The sequence below is a fragment of the Dermatophagoides farinae genome, chromosome 1 (assembly GCF_024713945.1).
Source record: "Dermatophagoides farinae isolate YC_2012a chromosome 1, ASM2471394v1, whole genome shotgun sequence".
NCBI classification, from domain to species: Eukaryota; Metazoa; Arthropoda; class Arachnida; order Sarcoptiformes; family Pyroglyphidae; genus Dermatophagoides; species Dermatophagoides farinae.
This window is the reverse complement of record NC_134677.1, coordinates 236,806-260,196: the sequence shown is the minus strand read 5'-3', so window position 1 is coordinate 260,196 and position 23,391 is coordinate 236,806. Positions and strand designations below refer to the sequence as shown.

General features: G+C 30.4%; 1 protein-coding gene across 9 annotated transcripts; it reads left to right on the top strand.

Annotated features, from left to right (window-relative positions):
• Positions 1 to 1,152: 1,152 nt before the first annotated feature.
• Positions 1,153 to 23,378, top strand: dtn (transmembrane protein 132C dtn). 9 transcript variants are annotated; one of them, XM_075731015.1, is made up of 8 exons: positions 1,153 to 1,285; positions 4,824 to 5,131; positions 7,571 to 8,214; positions 18,699 to 19,123; positions 19,203 to 20,408; positions 20,469 to 21,610; positions 21,670 to 22,333; positions 22,415 to 23,378. In XM_075731015.1, exons 3-8 carry the CDS (start codon positions 7,724 to 7,726, stop codon positions 23,107 to 23,109), a joined length of 4,623 nt encoding a protein of 1,540 aa, XP_075587130.1. In that variant the 5' UTR covers positions 1,153 to 1,285; positions 4,824 to 5,131; positions 7,571 to 7,723; the 3' UTR covers positions 23,110 to 23,378. The 9 variants fall into 9 exon arrangements, with proteins under 9 accessions (XP_075587130.1, XP_075587126.1, XP_075587141.1 ...); XM_075731011.1 differs by lacking the exon at positions 1,153 to 1,285 and adding an exon at positions 4,151 to 4,320 and having other exon boundaries at positions 4,430 to 5,131; XM_075731026.1 differs by lacking the exon at positions 1,153 to 1,285 and having other exon boundaries at positions 4,151 to 5,131; positions 21,670 to 22,300.
• Positions 23,379 to 23,391: the final 13 nt, after the last annotated feature.

Sequence of the window (23,391 nt, the reverse complement as noted above, 5' to 3'; positions counted from 1 at the left end):
ACGTGGTAAAAGTTGGAAAATTTTTTTTTTGAACAAAAAAAAAATTTTTTTTTTCGTTTTGAATTGAATTGAATTTTTTTCCTGCTGCTGTTGTTTTTTTTAACAAAAAAAAAAAGAAAAAACTTGAAACATTTTCAATTGTCAGAAGAAAAAAGTTTTCAAATTGAAATTGTTTTTTCGTTTCGTTTCAATTCTCCAAAAGTTTCTGGTGGCTAAATAATAATTTTGATTAATGGACTTCTATTTGCACACAATGATTGTTTGTAGTCGAAATAGATACGATACATTCGAATGTTTACAATTAAAATAAATGGTTCTTTGTCTGTTCATTATTGATTGATCGGAAATTTGAAAACAAAACGGAACAAAACAAAAACAATATCATCACCACTCATTATGGATCAAATAAACAACAACGACCGGAAATGAATTCCATGTATGCAGATGTGATGTAATGATCAAACACCAGATGTGTGGCATGATTATCATCATCATCAATAAAATCAAAGCCGAAAATGCTTTCATCATCCTCATCAATGTATTTTCATTGGCCCCAAAGATGTTTATTTATACTTTGGATAAAGAACCACCACGAAAACAAAAAAAAACATCCTGTGCCTTTTCCTTATTCCCGAGATTATGATGACATACGTACATTTGTGATTTTTTCTATCGAACAGACAAACAAACAAACAAATACCATATAACAACAGCAGACAAGGCAATGTATTCATTCATTCATCTTTAGATAGTCATTATTTGATGAATAATTTTTTCTTTCTTTCATTTTGTTTGTTATTATTAGATGTTATTCAATGAATGAATCAATCAATGAACTAATGCACTATGATGTTGATGAAATGAAAAGAAAAACAAACAAACAAACAAACAAAAATCATCATCATTTGGGCAACAATCCAATAATAACGATGTTTGATTGATTAAACACAATGAATGAATGAATGAATCTTGCAAAACAAAATATGAAATGGAAATGGAAACCAATCACATCCATCTATCAATATCCATCGATATACGATATATTGGTGCTCAAATAAGAAATCAAATCATAGAATTCACTACCTATATATGTGGAAGGATTAATTATTTTCCAATATATGTCCAGAATAATGATATAAACCGTTTGCCGTATTATTTTCATTTCATTTCATTTCTTATTCCATCATCCTTATCATCATCATTTTTTGGAAAGAAAAACTTTCTGATGATGATCCAATCAATCCAAACAACATAATACATCCCCATAGGATAAAGAAGTGAAAAAGTAAGTTTTTCTTTTCATCTTTTAATTATTACAATGGACAAGTTTTTTCCATCAAACACTGATGCCAATTGTCTTTTTTTTCCTTGGTTCTCTCGTCTAGTTGCTACTTTTTTCTCTTATTTAATTTTCTTTCTCTTTCTCTTTGTGTGTATGTTTTTCGAGAGCAAACAAAAAACAATTGTCCAAGTTGCTTGCTTGTTGGCAATTGTTGAGAATTAAATTTTAATTAAATAATTGAATTCCAAACTGGCCAGTCAACAGAACATGAACGATGGTTATGGTCATCGAGTCTGTTTTGTTTTTCTTTTAAAATTAATTAACAACAAAATTGAATTTGATCCACATGGTCAAATTGACAATTTTTGTTGTCATATACCGGGACAAAAATGTGCAAAAAAAAAATCTTTTTCTTGTCGTATTCGCTCGACAGCACAAAACAACAAATGTCAACTAACTTGGCCATTTAAATTTGGATATTTTTTTTCTAAACTGAAAATGACAGCTTTGTCATCACATACACACACACAACCCATCATCATGCTTCATGCTTTATTTTTGTTTTTTTTTGTTTTGTTTTGTTTTGTTTTGAATGTTTCTCGTATCTTGACACTATACCCAAACACACACACACACACACATCTGTCATTATAGATTTTCATCTTTTCATCATACTGATGATGATGATGATGATCCTATCATCTTATGTGACAGAAGAAGAAGAAGAAAATATTATATAACACACACACACAGAGAGAGAGAGAGACATAGATAGACAAACGTCACAGTTTGTCTTGACATTTTTGTAAGATAAAGATTTTCATCCATCCATTTATACATCCATGTCTGGTGTCTGCTGATTTTTTCCCTGTTGTTTATAGCGTCGTTTATTATTTACAAACAAAACCGAAATTTTTTTAAAAAATTTGAAAAAGTTTTTTAATTGTTTTTTCTACTTGTTCTAGTAGTGTTGATGTCTCTGATCTATTCTGGTCAGTGTCCTTGACTTTTGTTTGTTTTTTTTATTTGTTTGTTTGTTTGTTTGATGAATAATCTAAATATTGACACACAGACAGAAAAATATTATGCAAATAAAATGCTTCAGTTGTATGAATGTTCTCAATTTGTTTTTCAAAATGTACATCATGCACAAACAAACATGAACACATATAGACAGACGATTGATTAACGTTTAAGGTTTGTTGTTGTTGTTTTTCATTTATTTCAACAACGGTTAAAACTTGATTCATTTTGGTGTCGGTCCATAAAAAGAAACATCGAAAAAAATGTATGAAATGACCACACACACACACACACACTGAGAAATGATGATGGCCATGATGATTCATTGGAAAAATTATGATTATGATAATCATAATAATCCAGGACCACCATCACTATAATGATTATTTCGAATGTTTGTATTTTTCTTGCCGACAAAAAAAAATTATCATTGGCGAAAGATTATGATTTTTGAATCCCAAATAGAATATCATCCGAAGATTTATTTTATGTTTGGCCTGTTTATATTGCTTTTTCTAACACTCGATTTTTTGTGTGAAAATTAGCTTAATAAACTGAATATATAAATTGGTTCGAACATCATAAAATGAAACAACAACAAAATCTAAATCTAAACTGGCCGGCCAAAGATTTGCTTGCTTTCTGGCATTTTTTCTCGATTTTTTTTTGCCTTTAGCTGCGATGATGATAACTATCAAATGCTAATTTTTGTTCAAATTGATCGCTTCTTTTGATTTTTCTTTTTTTTTTCTTAGTTAGTTTGAAATGTTTTTTTTTCAATGTTGTTGGTTAATGTGTTTCATATTAATGTTTATTAATCACTTTTGGGTGTTAGACACTCTCGTCTCGTACATACACAGAGAGAGTTTGTTCACGCCAAAAATTTTTTTTTGTCGGGGGTAGAGAAAGAAAAAAAAATGCATAATTTTTCCAATAAAAAAAAAATTCAAATCAAAAGAATGTGGTGATGTAAATCATCATCAGTTGGGTCGAGAAAAAATAAAGAGAGAAAGACATAGCCTGATTATCATTTACTTCCATATAATGGAGGGTACTACCATCGGGTATCTTTTTCTCGTCGAATTTCTAGTTCTATCAGTTCTTTTTTCTATTTGGATCGACATCTGAGCAGCAGCAGCAGCAACAGCAACAGCAGTAGCAGCAGCTGAACAAAAAAAAAAAAAAATCCAGCAACTAGCCACAACAGCCAGGCAAAGAAAAAGCAGATGTTCATTGATAAATCTTCTGTTTCGTTTTTTTTCGATTCGTTTCTCAATTTGACAATATTTTGTATTGGACAGTTGTTCTTTGCTTCATTTTCATTCTCCGGTATTTTTTTCCATCTGATTCATTTTATTCAGTTTTTTTTTCATCAATTCTACTTTTGCCTATTTCATTATAATTCAAATAATTCTAGGTATCTGATTCTGTGTGTAATAAATACTGCTTCTGCTGCTGGTGGTGGTGGTTATTGTATTCTCTGTGTGTGTGTGTGTGTGTTTTTGCAACAACATTAGCAACAATCGACCAAACCAAAAGAACCAGACCATCATCATCAATGGTATACCACACACACAACCAACCTAAACTAAAAAAAAATTCAACACAGACTCACAGTGAATGTATGTATTCCATTGGAATATTCTGAATCTGATACATACACATGGATTCGACTAACTTTTTTTTCTACTGCGCCGATTCATTTCTCTCTCTAATGCAACAACGACCAGATATTGAACCAAAAAAAAAAGAAAAATTTCTACGCGCGCGGTAATTGTATCTAAATGTTTCCAATAATAAAAAAAAACAGAGAAACAGACATTCTTCTTGCACCAGCCACGGTATTTGGTTCATGAACAGAGTGAACAAAAAAAAAAAATTTTTTTAGCTTTATCTGGTCCATGCATGATGATGATGTGCTTTACTGATTCTCATCTGTTCTGATTCTGGTTCTGTTTGGTTGGTCGATTGTTGTTGTTTTTTCTTTTGGTTGTATCACTGCTTGTGTTTGTCTGGTATGTAGTAATAGTTTGACCCTAGTATAGAGCAAAAAAAAAGCCGCCTTGTTTTCCAAAATCTTTTTTTTTTTTTGGTTTTTTCTTGTTCCATTCATTCATCGACAAGTGTGTGTGTTTGTGTCTATGTCGTCGGGTGTAGGTTACCAGAAAAAAAGCCGCCAAATCTTATTGATTCTTCGATTCTTTTTTTCATTCATTCATTCATTATGTGAGAAATGTGGACATGACATACACACAACCATATAAGGAGTTTTTATATATTTATTTATTTTTCTTGTGTGCAACAACAAACAAACAAACAAACGAAACGAAACGAAAAATCATAGCCCAAAGAAAATAAGTAACTGACTAAATCATCATTGTCATTACACAAATTTTTTGTGTTTTTACACACACATTACACAACAACAACAAAAGTGAACAAACAAACAAGAAAAACAAACTTTGGATGAAAAAGAAGATCATGAAAAAATAACTGATAAATGTTTGTCTCATTTCAGAACCAGAAAAATTTTATTTCGTTAAGACAGAATCGCGTTTTAAAGCAAAAAAAAAAAATTATAAAACGATCAAGGTCAACGACGATAAAAAAAAATAAATAAATAAACGGTCATCATCATCGATATCCATATATGATACATTCATCATTTCATCATCATCCAACGAACGATCAACAACAGAACAGCAATTTCTGTTATTTTGTGTTTGTGTTATATATGTCAACATATGAAAATTGTATAAAACGAAAAATTGAAATGACTGAATGCATAAATAATAACCGACCTAATCATTTATAAAATATCACAAGGTATGTATTTTATTGTCATTTTTAATGTCTTTGATGATTATTATGATCATTACCAGTGAATATAACGATAATCAAACTAAAACCGTTGTATGATACCTGAGACATACACACACACAGGTATATGACAATGGCCTTCTTCATTGGTCCCTCGATAGTGGTGGTGGTGGTGGTAGATAAAACAGCTAGGTATTTGAATGATAGTGGTGACTTTTTTTGTGAAAAATAATGTCATTTTTTTCTGTGTGTGTGTGTGTGTTTATGAAACATAACACTGAATGATCCATGGTAAAAATATACACACACACCTATCTATCTACATTGTCTTTACATTGTTTTTTTTTTGGTTCGAGTAGTTTCTGCTTTGGTTTAGTTTAGGACTGACCATACAGTGCGAGAGATAGAAAAAAAAATTCTGTAAATTTAATTCATTCATTCCATAATAAAGAGTGTTCCATAGCAGTAACAGAAGAATAAAAAAAAAGGTTTCTGGCAAAAAACTATTTGTGTGTTTGTGTTCCATTTTTTTTTCATCATATTCAATCTGGTTTATTTTTTCCACCTGGTACCTGGTTTTCATTTTCTCGTTCATCTTCATCATCATCATCATCATTATTATTCCGGGTATAGTAATATTATCATCATTATCAAATATCATTAACAGAAAAATATTTTTTTCCTGTGTCTATTTCGGTGTGTGTGTGTATCAAAACATTTGGGACCAACGAAAAAAAAACGAATCTTTTTTTTATGATGATGATGACAAGTCTGTTTTCTTTGTAAGAGCTTGGAGTAAAAATTTGTAGGGAAATTCTATATATATTTCAAATGATTATTGTCAATGTTTACCGGGCTAAATTTGAATTCAATTGCAGATGAAATTGTGTTTCACAAACACAGTGTCTGTCATCATCATTCAATCATATTTTTTTTCATTTGTGCGTGTGTGTGTGTGCATCATCGTCATTTGGGAATTGTCCCTTCTCGTTCTTGTGTGTGTGTGTGCACTGCATCCAATTATTCTGATTGTTTTTTTATTCCTGTTCTTGAGACTTTTTTTTCTTTCCATGCCAACATTTTCACAGTCTAACACACGTCATATTCGATTTTTTTTTGGTTTTTTTCCATTTTCTTCTTGATTTTAATTTCAATTTTTTGAATGGAAATTTTTTTTCTCTTTTTTTTGATAAACGTTTTGTTGTTGTTGTTCTTATCATTACTTACACGATGTGTGTGTGGTGTTGAAATTTTTAAAATTTTTAAAATTCTGTTTTGGATCACTAATCATCGATCGATGTATGCAGTGAATTCCATAATTCAATTTTACATCATCATCATCATCATAGATCATTAGCTTTCATTATCGAAAAAAAACCAGAAAGTCATCTATAGCAAAACGAAAAAGAACAATTAACCGTTGCATGAATTGCATTTTTTTGCCATATCAATGGAAGAAGAAATATTCCAATATTGCCACCGATATTCGAGGCGCTAGGCCAAGTTTCAAATTCTCTCTCTCTCTCTCTTTCCACACTTACATAATATACAACTTTCAAGTCATTGTTGTTGTTTTTGTTGCTATTTAACTGGTGTGTTGGCATTATATAATTAGACAGACAGAAAGATTAATTGATGAAAATTAAGTGTTTCTTTCTTTTGTTTGTTTTTTTTTCAGTCTAACAATTCTTTACTGTTATTTTTATAGTGTTTTGGTCACTGAATTTATAGCGAATATTCTAATAATGGCAACTATAGCCATAGCCACTTTAATTTATTTTTATTGATAAATCAAGAAAAATGACCACTACATCCAGAGTTTTTTCCCCAGTTGATATTTGCTTTGCTACTGCTGCTGCTGCTGCTAAAGTGTTGTTGTTGATGTTTTTCACTTATTTCTTCTTCTTCTTCTTCTTATTATTATTAATAATTTAATCTTCTCATCAATTATTACAACCCCGAGAAAAAAAAATACATTTAGCCATTACTTGGAAAATTTTTCCATTCATCTTGATTATACCTACTTTATTTTCTTCTTTTTTTTCCACAAACAAACAATCAACCAACCACTTCAACAAAAACAAGCAAAACAACAATCAAATAGCTGCTGCTGGTGCCTTTTTCTTTGTTATATAATTTTTTTTTGTTGGCCAGGAATTTTCAAGTGATAACAGACCAATTGTGGTCAATTCAAAGAATTGCAATATTTTCCGGAAAGTTTCCCTCTCTTTGAATGATGAATATAATTTTTTGCATTGTGATTGTGTAGAATTTTACATTTTGGGTGTATGAATACTGTTGTTGTTGTTGTTGTTTGGAAAAGTTTTCCATTATCAGAATTTTTTTCTTTATATTTTTTTAGTTTGAAAAATATTCTGTCCTTGTTGCAATAAACCATGAATGAATATACCACTTTTTCATTAATAATTTTTTTTTTCGTTTCAGTAAAAAAAAGTTACAACCAAAAAAACATGGTTAAATGGATTCGATCGATCTGGTTGAATGGTTGAACAACGCGACTAGGACTTGAACAAACGCCAGAAACTCTTTTATTAACCATCCAAAAATATTCATCAACCAACAACAACAAAAAAAAACATGGAATCGGCTATTGAATATTCTTTTTATCGTCATCATCGTCGTAAAAATTGTTTTTTCTCATCATCAATAATAATAATGATGATGATGATGATGATAATTTTATTGTTATCCACAACAATAACATTATCGATGCCAACAAAATTAGATGGCCAACAACAACGTTTTCGATTTGATCATCATCATCATCATGCTCATCATCAACATCATCAATCGATGACTAAACAAGTTATGAATCATAATCATTCTACTAATGAAATTGTGCACAACAATGATGATGATCATCTGAATCCACATCTTGATATCAGTCTAATCGATCTATTGCCAGAGGCAAATTTATTTCTAGATGAAACATATTTTCATCTTCATCCACATGTTTATAATCAACAACAACAACAACAACAACAGCAGCAGCAGCCAATCAATAAATTGGCCAGATTAAATGAATCAAAATCATCGTCAAACGAACAGGACAAAATCATCGATACACGGTAAGTTTCATTTGAATGAATTAATGTTCAACACACACACACATACACAAACTATGACAAAATTGTGAATGGTCCAGAAAAAAAAGTCAAACGAAACATTGGAATCTGAAATGAATCGAATCGTTTGGGTTTGCATTTATCAATCCTTAAGGGCATTGTTTTATATTTCTTCTGGTTCGATATTCCCGAACAATTTCATTCATTCTTTTTAGGTCCAATTCTCTGCTATTTTTTTCTCTTATTTCATCATCGAAACAAAAAGAATCTAATTTCTAAAAGTTACAGTTTTCTTTTTTTTTACTGTTTTTGTTTTGTTCTTTGGTTCATTAGTGTTTTGGTGATGTATAGAAAAAGGAAAAAATGGTTGCCCGAAAAAAAACAATAGAATCTTTTCCTTTCTTGCTTTGTTCAATGGAAATTTTTATTATTTTCTTCTTCCATATTCTGTCACAGTACATTTATGGATGAATGAATAGCAGATTTATTCATAATAATAATAATGGTAATAATAATGCAAAATCCATGTTTTTGAATGGAAAAAAAGATGTGGAGAAATTCTGCATTTTTTTCTTGTTTTTTTTTCGTTCAAGAAAGAATTATTATTTGATTTGCCATCATCATCATCATCATCGTATTGATGTATTATCGGTTGTGTTTCAGATGGTTTCACCATTCATTTCGTTGTCATTGTCATGTTGTTGTTGTTGTTGTTTATTAGTTGTAACAAATTTCTCGTTTTTCAATGCTTTCAATATCTATTCTAGATATTGAAATGGACAAGAAAGAGCAAAAGGAATTTTTTTTTCACCATAAGTCTAGTCATTCTTTTGATATTCGACATACATTTACATTACATTTGACACATTTGTTTCTTTTTTTTATGGAGAACTAGAAAAACAAATGTGTTGGCAACGGAGAATAAAGATTTATTTCTTCTATTCGTCCATCCATCCATCCATCCATCTATGTATCGTCCAGACATATGGTGTGTTTGTTTTGGCTATAATTTCTTCGTCTAATGGCTACTGTGTTTGGTCTTTTCATTTTTTTCTCTCTCTCTCACTCTCTTTGTGTCTTTGTTTCAGAATTTTGGGCCGAATTTTTTTTCAACACAAAAGCAAGGGAATCTTGGGTTCATTCAATATATTCAACTTCATTAATTTTCATAATAATAATGAAAAAAAACCGTATTTGGCCCGGTAGAACGAAAGAAGAAAAAAAACAAACTTAATTACACTTTGACACATTCACATACACTAACAGAATAACAGATTTGCTATTTGAAAACTTTTCAATCAATTTCAAATGAATGAAACGATTCTTTATTCCGAGAAAAATGTTTATGTTCATGTGTGTGTGTGTGTGTTGTAATTATTCTCGTTTTTTTTTCTCCATCATCATCATCCTCATTATTAACATAATTATTCATGATCAAAATGAGGAAATGTTTCATGTTTTTTTTCTTGTTTATTTTCCGGAAATGTTTATTCATTCATTCGAGTTTTTTTTTGTCAACTATTTAGGGCTGTTGTTGTCGAATAAAAGTCGATATCGATGTGTGATAATGATGATGGTGACGATAATGTTGTTGTTGTCGTCGTCGTCGATCATCGTCGCATCACTTTTATTCTAAAAACATTATAATCAACAAAACAGAATAATTAAGCTAATTATAAATGAAATTCTTTTTCGTTTGTTTGTTTGTGAATGATGATGAGTCCCATGATGTCGTTGAAAGAATTTGAATAAAATGATATTTTTACACATAGAAAAACAAAAGAAATTCTGACACTATATAAAGCTCTTGGAATGAAATTTTACCAATCATCTTGATATTATACAAACAAAAGGATTAAATGGAAATCGATTAATATTTTTGTTTGAAAATGAAAACAATTGCAACGAAAATTGGAAAATATCTAGATAGATGATCCATAAATAACGTTACAATTTATTTATCTCATCAAATTAGTATGTATTGTTATTTTTCATTGTTTCACATCATTTTTTTTTGTTCATCATTACAACGGTGTAATTCATTGGCCAAACAAAAAAAGTTATCGACAATTTATCATTTGAAAATAATAAATAAATGTGTCCACCACCATGAAAACCATTCGCAAATCAATTCCATGGGCTATTGAATCTATTGTGTATTCATCATCATCATCATCAACATGATCCCTGAAATGAAAAAAATGCGAATTGAATGAAATTGAATGCGAAAAAGGAAAATTTATCTTTTTTTTCTGGCTGAAACTTTGAAAGACAAGCTTTTTTTTCTTTCACTTTCATTTCTATACAATACTTTTTTTCGTCATTTTCAAGAGAAAAAAAGAGAGAGAGAGAGACTCTACTCAATTTATTGAGCTCGAAACTTGAGCATTCAAACCAAACCAAACACAACAACAAACGAACGAACCAACCATAAACATAAAAGGATTATATGATCCACATATACACACACACACACACAACCAAGAGAATAACGAACGAACAATGGAATGTTCTTTTCATCATCATCATCATGATCCAAACTAAACGAAACGCTTCAGCAATCAAAGAGAAGAAATTGAAAAAAAAAGAAAAGCGGATGTTACGTTATTTTGATCGGATAAATTGTTGTTGTTGAAATAGTATTCACGAAAAAAAAACTATCCACTTTTGGATCGATCAAAAATATAGTGAATGAATAAATTGTTGTTGTTGTTGTTGTTGTCAAGGAATATTCTTTTCATTTTCACTTGACTTTGGAATTTCTATTTTCTATTGAATTTGCCATACGTTTTTATTGTTGTCGTCGTTGTTGTTGTTGTTGTTGCTATCGTTTCACCATTGACATATACACAAGAATAAGTCTCATAATAATAATATATAATATATGATCCATTGGTGTGTGCCATCATCATCATGATCATCATCAACATCGTCATTGTGGTTTATTCAAATTGAATAGAATTACTGCATGTGTGTGGTTTTCTTTTTTTTTTTTTTTTTGGAATTTGTTGGTTTTCAATTTGCAGAGAATGAAAATAAAAGATTGAAAATGTCTGAATTTAATATGAGATTTTCTCACTAATAGATTTGTTCAACAATCTAGCCACAATTTTTATCATAAATCCGTGTGATTATAAATAAATTAATTTTAAATGAAAATTTATGAATGAAGAAATTTCCAGAAAATCATTTTAATTGTTTCCGGAAAATTTCTCCAGTTTGATTTATAAAATCAAATTGAACAATTTCTGGTTTATAAATCAAATTTTGTTTTGATTAATTTTTTTTTCATTTTTATCATCAAAACAAAACAAAAACAAAACACTGGATAAAAATAAAAGTCACACACCTGGCACCAAGAATGAAAATTATAATTCAATTTCGATTCTTTCATGGTGATTTTGGTGAATTTTTTTTTATTTTTCAATGAAGTTGTTCATTCGTTGTTGATAATGAATGTTGGAAAAATAAAATGAACATTTTTTTTGGGAAATAATTCTGTTTCCACAACACTAGAGATGCTCATGAATTATTTATTAAAATGAAAATTGGTTGTGTAATTTTCTCGTTCTCTCTCTCTCTCTTGATTTTCTGATGTTTTTGTAAAATTCGTAAATGTGAGAAAACATCGGTTGTCTGTCGAAACAAAACAAAAAAAAATGATGATGATGATGATGACGAGTGACTAGTCCGTTTGTTTTGATGAATATTCCGTTTTTCTTGTTGAACGAACAATTTTCCTTTTCCAAGTATTTCGAGTGTGTGTGTGTGTAGTTCAATTCAAGTCGAAAAAAATATGCTGAATCAGCACGAATAGAAGAGAAAAAAATTCTTTCATTTCGAGTTTCTGTTATTATTTGAATCAATTTCTCTCTTTTTTTTCTTGGTTCATTTTCATTGGCTTCGATCCAGCGCAAAAAAAAATTGCTTTATTGTTTTTCGGCTCATTCTGTATTTATTTTTTATTTCATTCAAGAATAAATAAATCGTAAAAATTTGAGAAATTTATTTTTTTCATAAGAAATCATCATAAACTTTAACAATTCTATCAGAATTTGTTCTCTGTACAATACGACGATGATGATGATGATGATAATGTATTTACTTTGTGTCTATCGATTATTACCGAAATTGATGGCTTTTTTTTCTCTTGCAAATCTGGTCCTAAATTTTTTGCTTTGTTTATATTTGCATGTGAATAAAATTTTTTTTGTTTTCACCTAAAAAGTTGTTGTCGGATTTATTTTATGACAGTATGCAGAATTTTGTTTTCACCAAGCCAATAAAAACGACGCTAAATTGGCCATTTTGTCAGTGTTTTTTTTTTCGTTTTGATCAAATTTGATTCAATTTATATCATCAATATACAGACAATAAATGAAATGATGATGACAACAACCATGAATGGATTCGAGATATATATCTAGCTTTAAGCTGTTTGAATATATCTAATGTGGCATGCAATACAGTCATTGTTTTTTTGCAAAAATTATTCATTTCTCCACATCTTTATTGGTTTTGGTTTTGTTTTTCGTGTCTTTCTACCATTTTGGTAAAATTCTTTTGCCTTGTGTGTAAATAAATGTTTGATCTCTGTGTGTAAAAGGGTCCATTTTTGTCAAATAAAAAAATATACATGTAATGTTTGTTGATGACACGGAAATTGTTTCCAAAACGAAAATTCGCCATCATTTTTCTCATGTCTCTTTTTTTCGTGATTTAAAATTAATAATAAATCTATTCCAAATTCTGTTGTCTTAGGATGGTTTTCTTTTTTTACTGGAAAAATAAATTTCTCTCTTTCTCTCTTTGTTCAGTTCCCATTTTCAAAAATGAAATTGACAATTTTTAAAGTGAACAAATAACCAGCAAGAAAATAACATTTTTTTTTCTGGATAAATAAAATAAACGAACGAGAGTGTTCCATTAGGATGTGAAAATCTAATTTGCTTATTGCCTGCATATATATAACACCCATAACAACGCGAAAGACAATATCCACGACGACAAATAATGGTGATCATCGGTCATTTGGACTGTCCCATTTGTTGTTGTTGTTGTTGTTGTCTGTTTCAATTGGTTTCATCTATCATACATCATTCATCATTTGTCTTACCACCATTACGACAAAAAAAGACTTGACCGTTGTTGTTGTTTTTTTTTCGAAAGTTTTAAAATTGTCAATTGAAATTTTTTTTATTTTATTTTATTTATTTATTTATCCGATTGCTTTTTTTTTGCAACTGAAATAGACACTCATTGATGATGATCATCACACATAGTGGAAATGAATTGAATTTTATTTTTCATCACACCAGACTATAAACTAAACTTTCAGTTTCTCACAATTTTCACTTTTCTTGGCCTAAATTTTCTAGCTTCTTTCTTTCGTTGTTTTTTTTTCTTGCGTGTTCAGCAAAGCATGTTGTAATTGAATTTGGAAATCTTCTTTTGTTTCTTGTGATCTTCTTTTGTTGAACGAAATAATATTTGTCGCACCCAAATCTAACCATTTTCGTCGTCTTCTTCGTCTTCTTAGTATTCTTATTCCTTATATTAAATTATAATATTCCAAATGTGTGTGTGTGTGGACCTTTAATAGAATCCTGAACTAAAATGGAAAAAAAACGATTTCTGTCTCTTGGGTCTGAATGAATGTATCCATTCAGTGTGTGTGTGTGTGTGAACAATGATTTGCCTTCTTTGTTTATTCGTCATATTCAGAGAAACAATTGTCATCATCATCATCATCATCGGATGTGGGGTTACAACACACCGATATATGGTGGATGCATATGGTTCACACTCTAGTAATGATGGCTATTTATAAGTGTTTTACTTTTTTTTCAAAATCGATTCACATATGGTGGTGGTAGTGATGATGTTGAATGGATTTTTTTTCCTTTCCGAAAAAATGAATAGGAAATTACATCTAGATTGGTGGTGGTAATGTTTTGTTAACATGAACATTATATTCTTGGTCGCATTCAACTAGATTCATTTCTGGAACTTGATCCATAATGGTAATGGATGGTTGTAATGACTTGAAAAAAAATGATAAAATAAAATGAGTGAAATGAAAAGAGAAAGTTTTTTTTGGAACATTAACAATGGTATAATCGATTTGCAGCACAAAAAACATTTATAGCTTGACTTGACCATTTCATTTTTTCTGGATTTTCATTGAAATCAATTTTTTTTCTGTAAAATGAAATTATTCCCTTGTCGTTTGTTCAGGTTTTTTTCGCCGACCTTTTGATTGTTTATGGGTTATTTTTTTTTGTTACAAATCCAATTCTTCTTGACCAATTGGTCAATTATCATTATGTCCAAGTTTAATAATGATAATCTGTACTTGGCATTTTTTTTGTCATGTTTTTTCTTTATTTCCTTGATTGAATCCGTGTGATGGGGGGTGGGGGGTGGATATTCAGTTTCTACCAAATTACCAAAAAAAAAAAAAAAAAACAAAACAACAACATCGACGATAATCATAATAGCCAACGATAAAGAGAAAAACGAATCATTAGTGTGAGTTGTTGTCGGATAACGACTACGATCAACATTTTATCGGTGGTTTAGTTGAGTGTGTGTATGTGTGTTTTTTTTTTGTTTCTCGTTTTGGATATTTTCCAGCTTGATCAACAACAATGGCTTGATGATCATTTATCTTTAGTCTATAGTCTAGTTTTCTTGGTGTTTTTTTTTTCTTTCTCTCTTCATTCGATTTTGGTTAACACATGAACATTATTTTTTTTTCGTTGGTGGTTGGTTTAGTTAATTGTTTTTTTTTTTTTGCTCTAATTCAGTGTTGGGTCCAATGGACAATGACGATTTGTTGTAATGTGTCTCATGATGATGATGGTAAATGATTCAGATGATACCACCCGTCTGTAACCGTGAATATTAGCCATTTTGTAGCATCATCATCATTAACATGAACATTATTCCAATATATTCATCGATACAATCATAGATCAAATTTTCAAAATTTGCTGTTTCATCTGAATGATCAACAATACAATGAAAATGAATTCAACTTGACTTTTTTTCCAAATAAAAGAAAAAAAAAGTTGATAAAAACTCTTTGTATTCAAAAACAGAACAAAAACAAAACAACGACAATTGAATTATTGTTGTTTTGACTGTAAAACAATAGTTAGTCATTTATTATTAGTTTGATTTAAATTTCAATTTCTTCTTCTTCATCTTCGTTGTTGTTGTTGTTGTTGTCTGTTGTCTGTTGTCGTCAAACTCAAACAAAAACGTTTAATGCATTTGATCCTGATCATTTTCTTTTTTTTTCTATTTTATTATGCTTTGATCATCAACGTCGTCGATGTCGTCGTTTTTTTTCAACAATGAAAATTTTCCATTGAAAATTCATTGATGTTGATCGTGTGTGTGTTGACATTTAATTATTCTGAATGCAACAACAAAACACGATCTATTTGATCGGATTTCTGGTTTTTCCAGTTAAAATAGTAGTTTTATGGTAAATAGATTTGATTCGATTTTTTTCTCAAGCTGATTATTGATTAGATTCTATTGTGTTTCTGAAGAGAGAACGATAGAGAGAGAGAAGAGTTAGCCAATATCAAGCCCTAATCGATCGATCGATTGATCGATTCGGAAAAAAAAGAACGAATAAATGTTCCATTTCTCTCTTTCTTCCTCATCATGTGAATATTCCTGAATAACGAAAGTACATTATTAGATATGTGAAACACAGATCACCAAAAAAAAAGAGAAAAATCAATAACAAACAAACTCAGTGAAGCAATAAAAGTCCACTTTATTTTCTATCTGCTGTTGGAATTCTTAACAATCAACCATAATATCCATATATACACACATGCATCTATTATTTGATCCTATCATTTACATTCTATAGTCTTTTGGAATTTTCAAAAAAAAAAAAAAAAAAAGAATACACACACACACAAAACGAGACAAGTGTGTGACATTTTTATTCATACATATGACACAGTTGTTTTCGACATTTGATTTTCATTTATGCTTGATGTGTGATGTGTGATGAAACAAAAAAAAAAAAATCTTTCACGTATTCATTCATTCACATTTTCGTTTTAACGCTCCATTCATCCATGAATATGATGATGATGATGAATAATAAACTCCAAAATGTTATAATAATCATAATCATAATTGAAAAAAATACGTTTTTCTCAATTTTATTATTCACTTTGTCACACACACATACACACAGAAAGACATAAACGCCCTCTATATCAAGTTATTGTTTTTTTTTCTTTGCTACATTATGATTAGTCGTTTATAATAATAATAATAATTTGCTACTTCCTTTCTCTTTTGGCCACCTCCTATTGTTGTTGTTGTTATGTTCCACCATGAAAAATAAATTCCTATGTTATCACTATTTCTCCGTGTGTGTGTGTGTGTGTGATTAATGGCAAATATGTCATATGTCTTTTTTTTCAATTTTCGATTCTGGAATTTAACATGATGTTTATGTATGCGTGTGTGTTTGTGTGTGTGTGTGTGTGTGTGAAAATGAACCCCTTCATCAGTAGTAGTGGATTGTATACATAATTCATTTTCCACATTTCAAATGAACAAAAAAAAGGACAAAAAGAAAACCCTAAATATTTTCTTCCTTGATCCTCAATGAAGATTTTCTTTCTTCAACACGCCATCAAAATTGCAATTGTATATGTGGATTGTTATTAGTTGTGAAAAAAAGTGTGTAATGAAAAAAAAACACAACGAGAAAAATGAATATGAAATATCTGGAAATTCAATTTATATTCTATTCTACCTGCTTGTTTTAATATTTTTGTAAATAAATTTTCGTTTATTTATTCATATGGTTAATGTTGGCAAGAGAGAGAGAGAGAGAGAGAGAGAGAAAGGAATCATAATCATCCATCTCTGGTTGTCGTGATGAATGAATATGAATTGGAAAATGTATTAGTGTGAAGCCAACTTTTTGCCATTGGCGATTTTTTCTCGTTTTTGCATTTTGTTGTCGCCGTTTACATATTCATTTCCTATATGCACATTTCTTCTCTACAGGATCATTTCATTGCACGCACACACACACACACATGCATGCATGTTTATAAATAATAATCTGAGATGAATGAAAATGTGAACACACTACCGACGATGTTGATGATGATGGTCCCAAAAGATATTTATTTTGAATGACATTTTTTTTCTGCTTTTCCGTTTTGGTTTATTTTTTCTTTCTTTCTTTCTTTCTTGCTTGTATCCAATGATAGGAAATGAAAATTGTGGTGTCGGTGATGGTGGTGGGAAAAAATGTTTAGAGATTTCCATTTTCTCATTTTCATCATCCACTCTGGTCTACTTGTGCTTGTATGTTCATGTTGTTGTTGTTGTTGTTGTTGCTGTTGGAGAGCATTGAGAAAAAAAAACATGTCACAATGTTTGTGAAAGAAACAATGTTGAAACGTGACAATTTTTTAATTTTCGTTTCGTTTCGTTCATCTTCAATCCTTATTATCAGAAAAAAATGTTTCAGTTTTTCATGTTTTTCCATGAAAAAAAAAACAGTCGCTGAAACATTAGATTCGTGTTGGTGACAGTGAATTAATTAAAAATTATTAAATAAAAACTTGATCAACATTCACTGTTTGTGTCTTTTTTTTGATAATGGTGTTCACTTCATTGTACTCAATTGGGCCAATTCTGTGCACTGGTTCCAGTGAGTGGTTTATTTTTGTTCATATGACACTGATTTGAAGATGATCATGAATTTTCAATTCTTGTTGTATTAAAAAAAAATTTTATTTTTGTTCATGGTTTTGGTTTAAAATAATGTGATGTGATGTTCTGTTTTACTCATCATTAAAATGGAAAAAAAAACATCATCATCTTACTCATATATATACATCTTATTTCAAGTATGAAAGAATGAAAAACATTTTTCTCGAATGTTTTTCTGTGGCATTCATCAATAATTTATTGTCTAAACTTATGCTTCAAGTTATTATTCAAGTTCGATATTTATGGCCGTCTGGGTTGTTGAGTCAATTTTTTTTTCTTTATTGCTTCCGGCCGCTTATTATAGTGCTCATTGAAAACGGAATTTCAAATCTATTTCATTCATACATACATTCTTGTTTGCGAACGAAAAATTCAATCAACTATGGAGCATTCCAGAACGAATATATCTTGCTAAATATTCAAGAATCGTCTTTTTTTCCATTTGAACCGAGCAGCAATATTTTTATATATCGAAATGATAATGAACCCTTTAATTAAATCAATTAACTATTCACTATTCCGGCTGCTGCTATAGAATAATAAAACAAGATTATATCATAATAAATGACCATAGAAGTTGTTGTTGTTGAATCGATTAATTTATTCGGTTGATGAAAATAATATGTTATGTTATGTAATTATGATGATGATAACATCCTTTTTTCTTCATTATCTTGATATATAATCGTTTAATTTTCTTTTCTCGCTTTTAGACATTTTGCTTTAACCGATTCAACTAGTTCGGTTACATTATATGCTACATATGGACCATTTATGGCAAAGAAAACCATAAATCCATTTTCGGTTTGTCGAAATGATTCATCATCATCATCAACAACAACAAAATGGACAACATCCGTTGATTGTCAAAGAAAATTATCATCCACAATTACTGATGGCGGTGGTGGTGATAAAAAAAATAATCTAAATCACAATTACAACAACTACATATCTGAACAAATCAATGCTTATCTTGTAACGAAAGAAGTACGTCGTAGTCATCCAGTACTTCGTGTTTTATTCTATGCTAGTCATTTATTTGAGCTTCGTTCCAATCATAATAATTTTGTCACACGACCATCATCGAATAACAACAATGTTGATCGAAATGAGAAATCAATTTGTGCCGTTGTCATTGGTAAGTGAATCGGTGACAATATTTTAAATTTTTAACTCGATAATTTAACTGTTTTTTCCACACACACACACACACACAGTTCAATATCATGGTGAACGTCTATTTGGAACATGTAGCCCAAGTAGTAGTCAAAAAAATCGATTAAATGCCTGTTTGGCTGAAATTATTATTCCGGCATTGTATTGGCCACCATTAGATGTAACGAATGGTGGCAATATTTATGCAGCTAAACAACAAAAATCATCCATCGCTAAAGTTTTCTACACAATCACACATATTCCCGGTGATCAACAATGTAATGATCAGAATTTTCTTTCACTATTAGCATCACAATCACCGAATAGTAATGATAATGATGGTGATGATGATGAATCAATATCCGATTTATTCAGTGCCGAAAATTCAATGAATCTGATCCATCTATCGGATGTGTTTTTAGTTCCATTTCGTGGTAGTTATGAAGAAGTTACTAATGATAATGTTGTCACCGTACTTATACCACAGGAGCCTGTCCATCCTAATAGCAAAATTTACATTCCAGTCAAATATACGTACAATCCAGAGTATCCGGTATCGGCATTCAGTCTTCGTGTACAAGTAAAACCTGGCTTGAGAATATTGGGTGCACAATTATCACATCCAAATAAATTATGGCAACTAAGTATTGAACTTGGTACCGGGCAAACATCAGCTACTGTAACGGCATTTCTACGTGATTCATCTCTAGATAGTCAATCATTACTGGATGAATTAATGGAAAATATTTCGCAAGAAGTTTATTCTTGGTTAATTGAAATCACTGATGAAGTGAATATAGCCGAAATGAATGGTAGAATCGTGTGGCAATTATTATATGAAACGGAAACGGATAGCTACCGAAATCCGAATACTAATATTATCGATGCATCCATTGAACAACATTTTGCATCACATCGAGGTGGACAATTTTTGAAACAGGAACCAAATTTCGAAAAAGAATCAATCAAATTAACATCATTAATTGACATACAAAAAGATGTAATGGAAGAAATCATTGCCATCACTAATTCAAAAGAATTGCTTAACACGGCAATATTGAATGGTAGACAAGTATCGCGTACAATGCGTATCTATCAGGTATCTGCTGCTGGCCATATCAGTGATATTACATTTCAATGTAGCTGTCAATCGATCGATGAATCAATTCTAAAGGTTTCAACATCATGTACATCTGTTTATTTGGATGGTAGTGAAATTCGTGGCAGTCAAAATGCAACCATTCTTATACGATATGGCTCATTCATAGGTAGGATTGTTTTTTTTGTTTGCTTACTTTTGATTAATTTTTTCATCGACAAAAAAATAGGACAAGGAAATTTTGTTGTTTGGATGCCACAAATACCGTTAGAAGTTCGTGTAAGTGATGATAAATTAAGTCAAATTAAAAAATGGCGTGTACATCGTCCAATTAATCGCATTGGTTCAATGAATTCCAATCTACCGAATCATGGTTCATCATCAATAAATGAAAATCATTTCGATACAATCGATGATGAAATGTTGGCCGATCAAAATGATAATGATGATGGTTATTGGCCCGAATTAATCAATATTCCAAATTCCATTCAGCCACAAATTTGTCAGCTGAAATTTCAGCAAACACGAATTGAAGTTTATACACGTTATATGAGTAGTGATCATGATTCAGGTCGTGAAGCATCATTAGTGAATCGTCGACATTCGATTCGCATAACGAAAATTGTACAGAATATGATTCGTGTTTCAGATAAAAAGATTTTGCGAATTTTGCGCGCAAATATTATTGAAGGCGTTAGTGCTGGCACTGCTAATGTGGAGATAATTTCGCCAATAACCGGCGCCATTATTGGTTCAAAACAAATTGAAGTCAACATGGAACGTGAAAGTATAACCAATATGAAAGTTCATTTAATATCTGGAATTCAAATGGAAATTGAACCCGTCGGTCAATTGAATCAAAATATTTGGATGGTTCGAACCAGTCTGATCAATTCATTAACAAAACAATATCAGGAAGCTTTATTGGAAGCTCGTCTTTTCTTTTCCGACCAAACATCGACATATTTATCAGAGATATCACCAAATGATTATCACTTGACCATCAATACATTTAAAGGCGTTGTAGATAATGTAACCCGTGATAATGTTATGCAGAATCGTGGTGAAGAAATCGGTACATTCATTTATGAAATACCAAGAATAATAGCATTGATGCCTGGACAAGGTGAATCGATTCATATGACAATTGATTCAATGCATTCATGTCATGAACAGAAAAAAAATTCACAACAACAACAACAACAACCACTATCATCATCATTCATAAATGTGGATGTTAATTTTGAATCACCAAATTCAATGTTTTCATTACAAAATGATGCCATTCATTATCGACGTTTTGGTGGTAATGGTGCTGTTGCCAAAGGTATTACACGTCATGATCTGTCATCATCGATTATCAATCAAACGGTAATTATTATTGTTGATTAAATCAATTATATCTAATTAATCAATCAATCGATTTATAGGGAAAATCAAATGAATTCTTCAATAATCCATACTATAATAACAAGAATAAAAGAATTCCAATTGCATCGACAAAAAAACATCATCATAATCATAATGATAATATTCGATTTCAGCGACATTCAATTGCAATATCGACATCATCATTAAATCATGATGAAAATGGATCATCATCAATTAAATTTGGAATATTAAGTTTTATCACCATTGTTGGTATTGCATTCATCATCGTTGTAATTTATTCAGTATTTATCGCACATTTTCGTCAAAATCATCAAATTACAACAGCAACAACAACGGTTACACAGACAACGGCATCCAATTCGATCCAATCACAATCATCAACAAAAGGAAAAGGAATCACTGATCTGAAACCATATCTGTCTGCTTGTTTGAATCGTAGTGGCAGCAGTAATCATCAAATTGATTCCAATGTTCATGATTGGATATGGATATCGAAAGAGGAACTTGAAAATGAACAAAAAATAATAAAAAATCCAATGGAACAGGCAAAACTTTTAACACCTTTATTACATCATCATCATCATCATGATCATCATAATAATGGTGATCAGTTGAAATTATCGAAAAAATTCAGTTCAAAAAATCAAACATCATCACCAGCAGCTCTTCGTTTATCAAATTCAGCACATTCAAATGATGAAAGTAAGTTGATTTGATTTGATTCAATACGATTCCATTATATCGATTTCTCTTTATTTTGCCAAAAAAAAAATCAATAAATAGATGAATCCGATGATAACCATAATGCAATGATAAACATAACGATCAATCCAAGTGAAACTTTTTTCAAGCATAAACAAATTGGTCATCAAAATGATGATGATGATGATGTTGCTGGTGATTCGATTATTCGAAAATTCAATTTTCCCGTTCCTGGAACGATCGAGGCATGGAATGATAGTAATAGTAATAATAATAACAAGGTGATAGCTGCTATGCCACCATTATCAGAGCCATTATTGACGAAAACTCGCCACATACCTATACCGAAACAGCGTGTTAATAATAGCAACAAAAATCATCATCATAATAATCGTAATAGGCGTAATGAACAAACGAATGAATTGGTGCCTAAACGAAATTCTTCTACATCATCATCAGCTACACCACCACCATTACCATTGCATAGAAGAATTTCAGAATCAAATAAACGGTTAAAAATTTCATCTTCCTATAATGACAACGATATCGATGAAATTCCACCACCAATACCACCGCATCGAAATATTGATAATAATTCAGCAATAATGAAAACACCAACAACGACGACGACGATTCTAGAAAGACCAAAACAATTATTGTTACAAAATGTAAATTCTATCAATAATAGTCAACGACAATCACCACGAGAACAACAAATCGATTATCATTTTATGATGAAAATTCTAAACGATAGGCTAAAAGAATCACAAGCTTGATTTAACTCGTTAATCATCATCACCAGAAAAAAAACAGAACAGAAGCCTTATTTTTCATCGATTTTCATCATCATCATCACAATTGCTTACCTCTTGACTTTTGTTTTCTTTTGTTTTGTGCAATTTTTTTTCTTGTTTTTTTTCGTTGAATTTTTTTCTTTATTTTTAACTTTTTTTCCCGTCATTTTCTTCTCGTAAACCCGGGCATATCTGTTTTTTTTCGATAAAAGAAAATTTTTGTAAAATAAAATGATTTAATTAAAGCCAAATTTTAACAAATTC

Bases quoted from the DNA above. Each gene is read 5' to 3' on its own strand.
- dtn (XM_075731015.1), top strand. From the start codon at position 7,724: ATGGAATCGGCTATTGAATATTCTTTTTATCGTCATCATCGTCGTAAA. The intron at 19,124-19,202 runs GTAAGTGAATCG...ACACACACACAG, and splicing joins AATTTGTGCCGTTGTCATTG to TTCAATATCATGGTGAACGT. The intron at 21,611-21,669 runs GTAATTATTATT...ATCGATTTATAG, and splicing joins CATCGATTATCAATCAAACG to GGAAAATCAAATGAATTCTT.